The 14,657-nt window shown below is 37.1% G+C and overlaps 1 protein-coding gene across 1 annotated transcript; it reads right to left on the bottom strand.

Annotated features, from left to right (window-relative positions):
* Nucleotides 1–43: 43 nt before the first annotated feature.
* efcab7 (EF-hand calcium binding domain 7) lies at nt 44–13,145 on the bottom strand. Its single transcript, XM_014470571.2, has 13 exons — nt 12,458–13,145; nt 11,348–11,559; nt 10,496–10,582; nt 10,081–10,270; nt 8,688–8,809; nt 5,992–6,133; nt 5,332–5,441; nt 5,042–5,205; nt 4,784–4,917; nt 4,561–4,709; nt 4,240–4,449; nt 3,262–3,369; nt 44–2,863 (listed from the first exon to the last, which is right to left on the bottom strand). Exons 1-13 carry the CDS (start codon nt 12,582–12,584, stop codon nt 2,783–2,785), a joined length of 1,836 nt encoding a protein of 611 aa, XP_014326057.1. The 5' UTR covers nt 12,585–13,145; the 3' UTR covers nt 44–2,782.
* Between the last annotated feature and the right edge of the window lie 1,512 nt (nt 13,146–14,657).

Genomic DNA, 14,657 nt, shown 5'->3' with positions numbered 1-14,657 from the left:
TTCATTTAAAACACGTGTTAAATGAAAGTCAAATGCAACATAAGATATTTAGTGCTTTTATGGCTCAACCATCAATTTAGTAGTAAAACAAACGTAAATTGTACATGTTCTGTATAATACAGTCATAATAATACAATTTCAAATATATATGACTCACTCTCTATCTAAAAGGGCTCATTGACGTAACATAAGTATTTATGCTATTAATTTTCCTGTTCTGTCTCCTTGTTTTCTTTCTATTGAAAGTACCCCGGTCCAATGATTGTGGCATTTCTTCAACAATGCCATTGAAATAGTAAAGCACTCAAGTACTTATGTGGTTTTTTACACTGCAAAAACACATCTTACTGAGTACTTTTGGTCTAGATTTTTGTACAAATATTTTTGAAATAAGTAAAATAACTTCATAAAATTTTCTGATGTAAGTGAAAAAAAAATCTGTCAGTTTACCTAGTACCTTTTATCAAAACTTATTTGCTTAAAATAAGCTGCTATATATTGCTGAAAAGTTACTTGTAAATTAATTATGTCAATTTCAAGTGTATTATGATGTTTGCACTAGAAAAAAATGCTTGGTAAGATTTAGTGTTTTTGCAGTGTACCTGTTCTTTCCCATTGAAAGTACTCATGGTTCAGTGATTCTGTGTTTAGCTGCATCTTCTTTCAGGACAAAATCATGAATTCACAATTTTATTTATATGTCACTTTTCAAGATCTAAAATTACTAAATGTTTCTGCCTTTTGAATCACTGCTTTGTATTGGAATAGATTTGATTTTATATGATTTGGACCTGTTTTGACTTGGAAAGTGACTTGAGAGTACATCTGCTGTGACTTGGTGCTACAACTAAATAAAATATAATTAAATACTTAGTATTTTAAAACAAAACTTTGTAAAAAACAGAATTTAAATAATAACTTTTATTCCATTATTTGTCTATGCATTCATTAATAGAGTCATGTACTGCTCAACACTGTTAGTTGAGAAATATGTGGAAAAAAGCAATTTAACAAATTTAGATTGACCACCACCTACATTTCAGACCTTTGTCCCCCTGGTGTCCAGTTATGTACTCTGGAAGGTCAGTGACCCTCAAAGCATATAAGTGGAAATATAGAAACAGAAAGTACATTTTTTTTTAAAGTGCAAAAACAATTGGTTTTTAAACAAACCGTTAATAAAGCTGTCCATATACACTGTCACTTTCAGTTTTAAAGTGTGAATTATGAAACAAAATTGTTGGGAAATAGTTCAAAACTTGCCACAACAGTTTGCCTGTTGCATCACACCGTTTGGTCAATAGATCCCCTTTTTTTTCTTTAAAACTTTAAAATTCAAGTGGGTTACACTTTGGTGTTCATAAACCTTATCTTTTGTTACCACAAGCTTTAGTGGATTTTATGGAATAGATTTGCACAAAGTAGTGCATTTTTATAAACTTGAAGAAAAAAGGTTTTCTTTTTTCCATTTTTCTTTACAAATAAAACATGTGTGAAAGTGTCGCATGCATTTTTATCCAACACAACTGAGAATACTTTGTAAAACCCTTTTTTTCTGAAAGTTTTTTTGGTTTTAGCCTTGCATTCCCTACAAATTGATAAATTTCCTAATTTTCTTTGTAAAATAGTTGAAGTTTTTGAAGATTTTGCTATAGATCCTTAATTATATTTGTGTCTGAACTTTTACTGGGCCACTCTATGACATGAATATGATTTGATTTCAGGGGGAAAGGTATTTTCGGAGTGATGTACATTGATAATTTCCTGCAACACATAGTATTATGATATAATGAAAGTAAGAAAATTAATGGTTGCTTCTCTGATTTCTTCTTTCCTTGCCGAGGTGGACGATCATGTTTTTTGTCTTTTCATCTGTTATTTTTGAATGTTTTGCTCTGAAATACCACAGACTGCCTTATTGAGACAATCACTGTGGTTAAACAACTGAAACTACAGTGCAGAGCACAGAGTGATACTACTGTGTTGGGAAAAGAAGAGCAGACAGGCTCAGGTTATTAAATACATCTCATATGCCATGTGACATTTAAGTCAGCTGTCTCTACTGTTTCAGCAGTGAAAGTCAAAGGGCAGAATGGCCCAAGAGACAAAAATAGGAGGTCAGGATCGCACTGGAAAGGTCGAGGCCAAGTAAAGTTTAGATCTGAGTGCAGTCCAGAGGAATGCATTTCACTGCAAACGACACATCCTGACACAACCACGCTAGGAAAATTACAGAGTCTCGAGCACATTTCACTGTAAAAAATTAAAATTGTCAATTTACAGACCACGTTTTCAATGAGAGGCATCTGCTGTCACTGAAATCCATGTCAGCACCAATGTTGGGCGCTCTTTCATTCTCATCTGAATACGGTAATTTGATATGCAGTTTACAGAACGGTCTTAGTGTTTTTGTAACTTCAATGTTAAAATCAGGATTCAATAAAAAAAAAACTCAAACATGGAGTAAACTAATTTAACAAAGGGAAAACTTTCTTTTATTAACTATTACCTTGTGGTTGTAATAAGTTGCATGATTCTTACTGATGGAGCTAATGAATATGACCAATGAAGAAGTTCTCAGTTTTCTCAAACAATGCATAACAAGTTGATAAAAACTGACATAATAAAATATGTCATTTAACTTTGCTAAATTTAAAATAAAATACAACAATCTTCAGAACTGAAATGGATTACCAGAAGTAGAACCTTCCAACACAGACTTCAGAGAGTCTCCCTAGAGTATAACCTTCTTATGATTGCAATATGTTCAGTAGTTTCAGCTTTATGTGCTGGGTAAACTGGTCTCCACGCAGTTATAGACCCATTCCTGCTTTTCATTAATGGGTAGCACATGTTGGCACACCTACAGGTAAAAGAAATACATGTTTGTATTAGAATCTAAGATTAAATATAATCATTCAATGTGTTGTGGTACAATATTAAGCCATCATAACACCAGAGCTAGTTTACTTTTATTTTTTCTCTGTTTTCTGTGGGTATAGTCAGGGGTTCACATACATTTTCACACATAAAATTTCTTACTTTTCCCAATTTAAATTTCCTGAATTCTCAATCTCCTTTATCCCATTTTAAAAACACAGAAGTTCCAAATGAATCTATGGCAGATATTTCTACAGTGTGAATATCCTAAAAAAATACTCAAGCTTGCTACTGTCGTACTGCTAACAACAACAGACGCACAAGGTTGGAAAGAACACCGGCTTTACTAGTAAAACAGTGAATATATATATATTTTTTTACCATTTTGGTCCTGGCTGGAACTTCAACAGCAAACACAGCCATCCCTCTGCTGCTGCACCAGTTCCTGCTCTGCTCATTGTTTACATGAACCGTCACCTTCTGATTGGCCTGCAGAACAGAAAGCAGAGCTTAACTTTTTCCAGTTTAAATCTATGAAAACACAGAATGTAGTTTAAACAGGTAAGTAGGATAAAAAGAATAAAAAGGTTTACACAAATTCGTCTTCGCATACCATTAAGTCATAGTAACAATCTAAACAATTTTCTCTCCTCAGTTGTTTCGAGCCCTACAGCCATTCTTTAAGTGTAGCTTTTGTTGCCAAGAGAATGGACACTCCTCCTGCATGTCAATGATCCTGAATTGAATAAGAACTACTGATTGTGTTGGCTAAGGTCCTGGGAAATGTAGTTTATATTCCTCTCAACCCATCCGCTTTGCAACTGGCACTGAAACAGACCCTCAGCACGATACTACCACTGACATGTTTAACAGCTGCTACAATGTTCTGATGTTAAAAACCTCAAGTTAGTTTTTGAAACTTCTTCTTATTGTGGACAAACAGCTCAGACTTTTCAAATGAATGTTCTTCCGTCTGAGGGTGAAAGCTTGGAAACTGGACACAAATGGATGTTCCAACCGAGTGTGACTCTGTAGTTTATTCTCTGAAAGTAAACTTTATTTTAGATAAGCTCCATCATTTCTGCCAAGAGTGTGGTCAAACACACAGTGAGAATCATGCCAGCACCTTGTTGATATTGACAAAAAATGTGATTTGTCTGCAACTTGCTAAAAGACATTCCAACAAATGTTGCTGGGGTGTATGCATATCTGCAAGCTTGAGAAAAAAAAAAATAGGATGAACAATTTCAGTGAACCAATAAAAGCCCCAGATAATCTAAAATTCATGCCTCTAATAAGTGTTGAAAACTTAATTGTTACCCTCAAAGCTAGATAAGAGTAAACAAGTTTTTGGTCCACCTTGTTGACTATGAGGGAGGAAATCCGGTGGTCTCCTCTGTAGGTGTAGATGAAGACATTGTCATGCCCTCGAAGTGCTTTGGCCCCAAACCTCGAAGTGATGGACTTCTGGAGGGCTTGGTTCAAAAGCTTGGTGCCTGAGTCCAAGCAAAGTGGCTGCATGGATGGCTGAGTGCCTTCACAGTGCACATCTATTTGGAATGGACATGCCTTACAGAGCAGGAGGAAAGGTTTGTTTAACTGGCTGAAATTCATCCTACACCACAAAACCAAATGAGTGAACTTCTATGAATTAGTTAATCATATCACAACCTCACCTACCTCTACTAACTCCAGCATATGATTGTAGCCCATAGATTCCAGGGTCACCCACAGATCTGTGGGGTCTCCATCTTTCTCTGTGGCCTCCATCAGGTTCAGCTCCATAAAACCCTGCCGGGTCAGCTGGTTTTTCCTCATATCAAAGTTTTCTGGCCCCACAAAACCAAAAACAATAAAAACCTGGGCACACTCTTCACGTTAAATTGCTTTGGTTAGTGACTACCTTTACACACTGCCCAGGCATCCCGGTCACACTTCTCCCCACTGGTCCTCAGCTCAAACAGGTTGTACTCATCCAGGCTTAGCAAACCATTCCCATCCAGGTCAATCATCTCAAAGATTTCAGACAGCACCTCCCTGTGGCAAAAACAGAATATTACAGATAAATGACTCGCATCATCTTTTCCTATAAAACACGTGTCCATAAGAGCATTTTCCATTCAAACTCTGTGGCAGCAACAGATAAACATCAGAGGTTTACCTCAGCTCGCTGGTGAGGTCTGGTTCTCCTGTGTCTGTCTTGTAGACAAGTTTGACAGATTTATCCGAAAAGCTACTTTTGTTTTGTTTCTTTAATCTGCAGCCACTGGTGAAGGGAAGCAGGCGGTAAGTCCCAGCATTTAGTTCTCCTTTCCAAACATACTTCTACAAGAACAAAAAAACATCAACAAATAATCTCACAAGTGCAGACATGCAGGAATTACAACAGCATGTAGGGACACTGATATTTTATTTGATTCTATGTATGATAGATTTAGACATTAAACATACTTCTTTGTCTTTTGATTCGGTGAAACATACTAAAGCGGAGTCCTCTTTGGTTTCACCTGCTGTCATGACAAAAACAGCCGTGTCCACGTTCATCCATGCTGGAGGCTTATCTGAAAAGATGAACAGAAAAAGTTTTTGTTTTTTTTAATCACAAATTATTTTTAAAATTAGTAACATACATTATGTATTTTCTATGAATTATGAAAATTATGGCAAATAAAATCATAGAGTGAGGACCTACAGGAAACTCCATTCAGATCATGGACCTTCTTGCTACAAGAGCTATCAACTGCACCACCATGTAGCCCTATGGCAGATCCATCATACTAAATTAAATTTAATGAGCTCAACAGGCCCATGAAAGGTAATGAATCTATTTTATGTTGGAATTTTAGATGCCCTAAAAATTGCTTCTGACCCAAACAAATCCTTAATCAAAATTGCTGAAGTCTAATTTAAAAATGTCAGATAAAACCTTGCTTCTTGAAGCAAAGTGTAAAGTACTACTATAATTTCTGTAAAAGGCATTTTGCAGGCAACTGTATGCAATATTTTTCCAATTGTAAAAAAAACTTGCATTGGGTTTCTCCAAGCTACAACGTTTAGCTGTGTACGCTACAGTTTTGAACATTTTTCTTTCAAGGAAATGTTGAAACTAACCAGGTCTGTGGCTGAGGCTCAGCGGCTGGATGGTTAGATATACACTGGTTTTTTGAGGAATATGAAGGTGGTACTGCAGAGAGCTAATGCTGCTGTTATCGTCCACAAAGAAGCAGCCTTTCATAAAGCAGTGATGCCAATCCTGCAATGACAGAAAACACTCCTGCTTTACATATCCAATGGTTGTCTGGATGGCAAGTCAGGAGAACAATCATAAAAATATGGTTACCTGTGCTAGAAGGCCTTTATAATACTTATAAAGGATTCAATTCTGCTTTATGTATCTAGACATGTTTATGTGTGTGGCTTCAGCTCAGATCCTGACACTACTACACAACAAAATTCATTTATTCAGTCAACAGAAACCAAAACTAATTAGGACGTCCTATTTAAAGCAGGATGGATCTTGTGACAGGGGACGTATAGTTTGGCATAAATAAGCTGAAGAAGCTCAGTTGATTAACAAAGGCTGCCACAGTTATAATTACCACTCGAATCTTCAGCGGAAAAATTCATTGCAACATTTTTTTTAATATTTATATTAACTCATTGACATGAAACAGATGTTACTCTAGTGCTGGCCAGAAGAGGGCAGGAGTGTCACACCGTGGGTCTGAAGAGGGCTGGGGAAAGTCTCCCTTCTGGACCTGATTGGGGCAAATTGGAGTCCATTTAACCTTGATAAATATGGTCTCTTCAATCTTGAGCGAGCGGTCATTCAAAAGCGTCCAGGGGCTACTTTGGTGATATTTATGAATTCTAATAATTCTTCCATTTTGCAATCCTGTTGTTGCTTTGTCTGGCTACACAACCGAAATTAGGTAATAACTTGAAATTGAACAGGAACATCAACACAGCGAAGTTTTCATTCCCCTCATTGGAGACACATTAAATGAAAACACAGTTGACGTGGACACACAGTAAAAAGCACATTGAGGGCCAAGCAAGGCTAGAATAGGCCATATATCCTTTTAGTTGACAAATAAATCACCAAGTTAAACAAAGAAAAGTGCCATAAAGACGGAGCATGCCACTCCTTTAGAGGAAAGCCATTTTCTCTGAGTATTTATCTTGGGCTGTGAGAGGCATAAAAGATCAAACCATAACACTTCGGTGGTTTGTCCAGACAATATTAAATGAGGGAAAATGCCATGGGCACCCATCCACTGGTTAAGGACATCAGAATTAATGCCTCCATAGAGAGAGGGTCAGCCTGCAGACTAATACAGGCTCTGTCACCTGCTCCAGCCACAGGTCTGATTTACTGTTTCACAGGGTCGCAGGACACCAAACCAGCCACACACACGCACACTCACACACACAGTCTATTAAACCTCCTTTAATCTCTTTCTGCTCTTATCTACACATAAAAAACTATAGGAAAACAGAAAACTAATGATTGCCATGTAGATTTCTGTGTACAAGGAGATATTTGTGTCTCAGAAGATGCAACAATATCTACATACTGATGCAGCTACACGTCCATCCTCCATCAGCGGTAGTTATTAGCCTGTGGCTATATAGGAAGCCAATCCAGGGAGCAGAAGTTCCCCTTCCAGGTGCTCTCTGGACACACATTCTGTTACCCTTAATGATGTCTGGCCATTTCCAATCTCAACACAGTGCTTAGACCTGTTCTCTTCTGTTTATTTATTTACTTTTTTTTTTCTCGTTTTGCTGTAAAGCAAACCAGCCATGGTTAAGCCAAAAAGAGTGAAAACAAAGAGCGCCAGATCAATACAGTGTATATCTATCCACCCCAGGCTACGTTCAGCCATCGGAGCGGCTGCACAACACGCTGGGTCCTCCTTATAACGCCGTACTCCATACAAACACAAAAAGATATCCAGTTATTTACCAAACGTACAGATTTGGCCTTTACAATAAGCCATATAGTTAATAGTACTGTATGTACAGATGGAGCTTAAGAAATAGGAATACAATTGAATTACTCATTCATTTAAATAATTTTGCTAAAAAATTGGGTGGCATTAAATACTAATGGTATTTAGTACCTTCTGCTGTATGTTAAGAATTTATTTTCATAAAATATCCCATGAATGGTTTCTCAGAAAATTGTATCATTACATAAACTTACTAAATTGGGTTTTGTTGCAGAAATATTAAGTTATTGTCACAAAATATAATTGCTCAAGAAGGTGGATAGAAGTGCTCTATCCAAGCATATTAATAAAAAGTTTAACGTAAGGAAAAAATGCACTAAAGAACCAAGAGTGTACGCTGATCAGTAGGTATGGACAAAGAAACAACGAGGCCTTATCATAAGTATTTAGAACCATGCAATCTACTGTATGTTAAACATTCATTTTTATGATTATGATTACAACTGACAAACTGCCACAAATACGGCATCCCAGAAAATTTGATCATTACATAAATAAAAATGGATTTCATTACAGAAATATTACGTTATTGTGTTATACGTTATATTGCCACAAAATATTAATACTAAAGAAGGCAGCTGTTTTCATAGTGCTCTACACAAGAATATCAATGAAAAGTTTAGTGGAAGGAAAAAATGTGTTAAAGAACTACCAGTGCTCATTAGTATGGACATAGAAACACCAAGGGGTTATCATAAATGTTGCTTCATATAGAAAGCAGGATTTGATGTCATTTCAGGACATTTCCAAACATTTAGGACAAGTGCACCATGTTCTAACAGCTTCCGTTACCTGTAAACCTGATGGTTCTTGAACTTTGCCTGCTTTACTGCTGCTGGATGCCATTGTGACTGAGTTTGACAGGGACGACCGTCTGCTGCGAGCAGAAGGAGGATGAGAGGAGGACTGGCTGTCTGAGAAACACACAGCAGTTAGCAAAATACTCAGCTTTAAAAAGGATTTATGACTTTGGCAAATTACAGGCAGATCAATAATCTATGGGAACAGTACACAGTTTTCCAATAGCAAAATTAGCTGCATGATGAAATTCAGTCGATAGTCTGCCTTCTTGGAAGTCTCTTTGCACAGTTCAAGCAACAATGCAGACTTTGCTTTTTGTTCTGAGAAAGTGTAATCTCGAGATCTAGCTCCCTGTAATTACATTGTAACAGGAATTCACTAAAGGCACCCCTTCAAAATAATTTTCTTGCATAACATTATTCCTTGAAGATAAACTGAGGGTAGAATTTTTTCCTAGTTTTTATGAAGGGGCGGATTGTTACCAATCTCAGAAAATCAGGACAATTAGAAGTGTGAGTAATCAGTTAGATACAGAAATAAATAAACCCACTGTAATCCTCCTTTAGATTTATGTTGTTAAAATAAAGCTCTGAAAGATTTTTTTGTTTTTTTTTTCAAACAAATCAGTAAAATTACCACTTGAATGAAAGCAAAACCTACATCAAAACATTAGAGGCTACAGAAAACAACCCATTTGACGTGTGTGATCGCATAGCAACTCAGGTCAAAGCCTTGTTAAAGCGCAACAGGTAGAAATCAATACATGGGAGAGGCACAATAACGTGATAATCCAGACTACTGCGTGGGAGCTCATTTGTTTTTGCAGTGGTGGTTGACTGCTCCTCCTCTCTAATCCCTCATCACCTCCCAAGTGAGAAGTGGTGGAATCCTCCCCGAATCAATAACAAGAACATGGACTGACCACTTAAATCAACCCCATCCATCTTCCCAATGTTGGCCCCTCACTCTCCTTATCATCCCAGAGCTCCGCCCTTCCAATCCTTTCTTCAACAGTTGGATTCTAAATTTTAAAAAGCAAACTTACAAAGGAGAAGCGACAGAATCTACAGATTCCTTACTGAAAATATGCAGTTGACTGAATCTAAGTGGTTTTAAACCAAAGTAGTTTTTTTTTTTTTTTTAATCAATTTTCTAATGGCAGTAATGACTACCAGAATCAAAACACTTTGATGTCTCCTCCCTCTAAACAAGCTGCCCTAGATGTTTGGCTATTATGAAACATGGACTGCCTTAATGGGGTGATTTGTCACATTGGTGATGAAAAATTGATCAATAAAACAGCTATTACTCATTAATCAAAACGGATCATGAAGTGCACTGCGGAGATTTGGGGTAAGCCTGCTCTAAAGCCTTTGTTCAATACCTTTTTTGGCAGTGGAGTCTGACTCCCCATGTTGAGCTGGTGATGCAGATGATGCTGATGCCACTGAGCTTTTAGGAGGGCTGTACAACTGGCTGCCAAAGTTCTGCCTCTTTAGCTTAGCGTCAGCTTCTAGCTTCTCCAGAGCAGCCGTTTGACACTGCTCTGCTGTAGACACAAGCTGCCTGCAGAACTGACAGCAGCAGGGGAAAAAGTAGTAAGAGAATGATACACGAGCAATGTTTGGAGCCAACAAAGAGCAGCATAAATGACTTCATTTTTTGTTTTTGAATGAACTACAAATCTAGACAGATTTGCAACAAACAATAATTATTTTTTTTTTAAATCAGCACAGAAATTTAAAAAGTTCAAAAGAATCTTTTGGATGGAACTATTTAGTTAGCTTGCGTGAGCATACCTCAGCACAGTCCAGTTTGCCATCCTTGTTAATCTCTGCCAATGAACAAACAGCATTTACCTCCTCAGCTGTCATCTTCTCACCGCTCTGCAACAACAAAGACAATTTCAAATAATATCCTGACCGATCATGATGCCGCTATATCTTCAGTTCAATGAATTCAGAAGAGTTTCATGCTCTTTTGAATGAAAAGTCAAGACTGGGGCTCCCAGTTGACCTTTGCTACTACTAAACATTTCTAATAGTGAAATTCCATAGTTTTAAACTCTTAATTTCCCAGAGTTCTCAGTTTTTAATCCAGACAAAATGGATGAAAGGATTAAATTTTTTGACAATCGGTAGAGAATAAAAAAAATACAGTTTCTTTTCCAAATACTTAGATGTTGACTAGTGATCAATGTTTAGCTTTGATGTTCCAAGAATAAAGTCATCAACAAAAAATTGAATCCAACTTCTTGAGTTGTACACACACATTTGTTTTAAATAAAAATGAGTAAAAAAAAAAAAATCAGAAATAAAGTGAATAGTTAGCAGCCCAATGACAATAATCCTGATTCCAGCTATTCCATTCAAAATTAGTGTCATGCTCTTGTGACACTAATTTTATGAGTAGTTACTGAATGAAAAGAGATGGAATAATAGCTAAAACTAGCCTTTCAAATTGGTGCATTAAATAAAAATGTTTGAACAATGGATCATTTTGCAAAACCAAGTCACAGGTTGAAGATCCCTATCCTAAACAACTGTAACCATCAAAAATTAAACCACCATATAAGAAGCTAAAGTTAAGAAAATATTCTGCACTTTGTGGAAAATATATTTCATAAGATTCTAAAAAAACATTTTACTTACAGATGTTAGAGCCTTCTCCAGAACGCTGTGCGTGATGTAGCCGTCACAGTTTACATCCAGTTTTCTGAAAGCTCTCATTAGCTCAGCTTCCTCGGTTTTCCGTTCGCATTTCAGAATCTCGCAGAAGTCATCAAAGTTTAGCTTAGATGTTCTAGAAGTCCAGTATTTATTGAGAATCGCGTGGGACGGATTCCTACCAGCCTGCTGTAGAACTAAACAAGATAAATAAGAAACATGATATTCACATTGTTATACACACATGATTGTCACTAAAAACAGAAAGCAAAGATGGAACAAGGAGCGTGGAAAACAAACATTTTAAAAAAAAGTTTGCCTCCATCAAAAATGCATTTTACGATAGTTTGGCATTTAATTATTAAATAGGTAAAAGCAAACTAATTTACTCTGAAGAACACTCAATGAAGACCGAGAACCACCAATGCTTCATGTAACTACACCAGAGAAATCTAAAGCTGATGTGATTAAAAGAAAAAAGTTAACTAATTTAATAAATGTAGTGAATCTATATTTCTGTAGTCAGACTATTCAAAACTGGACCTACAGTTTTGTGTTGTCATTAGGTACTTCCCAGTATATCAGCCAATTGCATTTGAGCACCTCCAAGCATCGCATTATAAAGGACGGTATATAACAAAGTTTAATATTGTTTTTAAATTCTTATATATTTTTTATACCAGTTTGTCTTCAAAACTACAGCTACTTTCTGTAATAATACTCAAGGGAGCTAGTTGATTCAGAACTGTATGTTATTACTTTTCACTAATAACTATGTGGACTTAATCGATTTATCTTTTTTCCTGCCTTTGACATTTTTGTAGTTTTCCTGATTAAAAATCGAGGTATTCTTATAAACGTGAGACTTATGTGGGCTACATTATGGAAAAATTAAGATGGTTGACCTAAATCAGCGATTTGCAGTGTTCAGTAACACTTTGCATTTTGTCCTATTCTACCAAAGACGCATTTATGTTGACTTCTACGTAAAACTGTGCTTTCACGTGAACCAAGGCAAAGTGACAGATTTTCACAAGTTAAAAATCACACAGCGTTCTGTAGCAAATTAGCAAGTGGTTTAAAGGCGGTTCTTACCCCGACACAACTGTTGTTTTGAAGATATATTAGACAAACTTGATCGGAACACAGCAAGATAAGCAGCTCGACACTGCATGTAGAAAACCTCATCATCGGAGGGACGAGTTGATTCCTGAGAAGACATTTTGTAAGGAAAAAAAACAATATGGCAACGATTCGCTATGTCTATGGGGGAATAGGGAGCAGACCGCCAACTAAAAGTTTGAATTGTTGCATTTGCCCTTTCGTTGATAGGTGTGATACATTGTTGCTATCGCGGGGACTGTTGCTAAGGAAACAAAATCTCGACGGTTCGCATCAAACAGGACCCGGTGGAAACAACTAAAAAGAAAACGTTCCTCTTACGTTGCTAAACCTAATGCAATGCAGTGTCTTTCACAAAATAAACCAAAATTAAATTCCACTGTGGTAAAATTATCCACAGATTTTAGAAAAAAATACATTAATAAAAGCATGAAATGTCATACGTCACCAAAATAGCTTGTTATTTCTGGAACTATTTGTGGTACAAACCCATCCATCCATTTTCTGTACACCCTTATCCCCAGTGGGGACGGGAAGGATGCCTTTCTCCAGGGAACGTTTCGGGCGAGAAGCGGTATACACCCTGGACAGGTCACCAGTCTGTCGCAGTGCTACAAACCTGCTGTTTGAAATATGAATTAATGGCCGGTTAAAAATTAGCGTTATATAGTCTGACAGATTTTCACTTTTCTCATATTACAGCCTCAAATTAAATGAGTTTCATTTTTACAAGTACATTCTTAAAAATATTTAAATAAAAAAATAAAATAGTTATGCATGTTGAGTTGATTTTTTTAAATGTCTTACAGTACGTGTCTAATAATTCTGAATATATAGATATTGTCATGATGGGTCCTAGTTTTCCCACATACAGAACACCAGGAGAACAGATAATCAGATGAATAAAGTTTATTTTAACAATGATTAAAAATGAGAATGTGTGGTTCTTGTTCTTGAGGATGGCAACCGGGGTCGTCCGTACTCTGAAGAGCAATGAGATAGATTGTGAGTTTGAGGTAGTCGGAAAGTGGAGCTTCAGGAAAAATTAGACTGATCTTACTTGAAATTAAGATTATCTTCCACCAGGGAGGTAATACAGTGGTTTCCGGGATTTGGTCTCCTTGTGGAGGTCCTCGAAGAGGTCAGGGTTCCAGAGTGGCATTTCGACGGGGTGAGTTCTTTGGTAGATGGTGGAGACTGCGGTAGAGGGCGGACAGGTAAGGTCAGGTGAGGAGGAACGAGGAGCGAACCGACTGCCAGCTGGGAATCCAGGAATGATTTATGGTTTATCTGCAGAGGCGAAGAAGGGACTCGGGCAACCATTGGGTAACCATCCATGGCGTCACGAGGGGAGAAATCCGGGAAACCAGGAGCTCGGGCTTCTCGGAGATATTTCCAGAGTGTCACAAGAAAACACCTGAGAGAGGTAATAAGAATATATTACTAGAAGTAACTTCAGAAAAAACCCTGAACGCAAGCTCGGAAGGGCGCAGAGTACCATTACTGGCAAACACTCAGGCGTCAAAGTGCTGACAGCCTGCTCCTCATATACTCCTAGATGATTAGATGATGAATCACAGGTGTGTAGGGCCCAGTCACGCTCTCCAGGGGGAGCAGCCTCTTGGAATCATCTAGTGGAAGGAGAGGGAAGCAGCAGGCAACAGAAACCCCCCACAAAATAGGACCAAAAACCCCGGTTCCCAACAGATATGGAAATTGTCCCTATTTTTCTTAAAAAAAACCCCCAAAAAACATCTCAAGTTTATAGACAGGTTGGAGAGAGATGTGTTCAACAATTTTAGGTCTCGTCTTAAATTCTCAATTGAATTTAAGTCTGGACTTTGACTTTGCAAGAATAATAGATGAATATGCTTTTGCCTAAAGAATTCCAGTGCAGATCTTGCAGTATGTTAAGGCTTGTCTTTCTCCAGGAAGGTGAATGGCTGCCACAATGTCAAGTCTAAATTTTAATTAAGCTGAGATTGTAAGGACTTTACTATTAAGACTTTTGAAGGTTATAAATTGCTCTGAGTTTTATTTAGGAGTCTTGGAGCCATTGGGCTGTTTGCCAATGCACACCACATCTTAAAATTTTTTTGTAATAAAAAAAGGTTTTTATTTGTTCAAAAACATATATTCTTTTTCTTCAAATGTATAGTCTAGCTCTCCTTGT

Source organism: Xiphophorus maculatus, chromosome 9 (genome assembly GCF_002775205.1).
Source record: "Xiphophorus maculatus strain JP 163 A chromosome 9, X_maculatus-5.0-male, whole genome shotgun sequence".
NCBI lineage: Eukaryota > Metazoa > Chordata > Actinopteri > Cyprinodontiformes > Poeciliidae > Xiphophorus > Xiphophorus maculatus.
The sequence above is the reverse complement of the archived record's forward strand: the minus strand, read 5'-3'. Positions and strand labels throughout refer to the sequence as shown.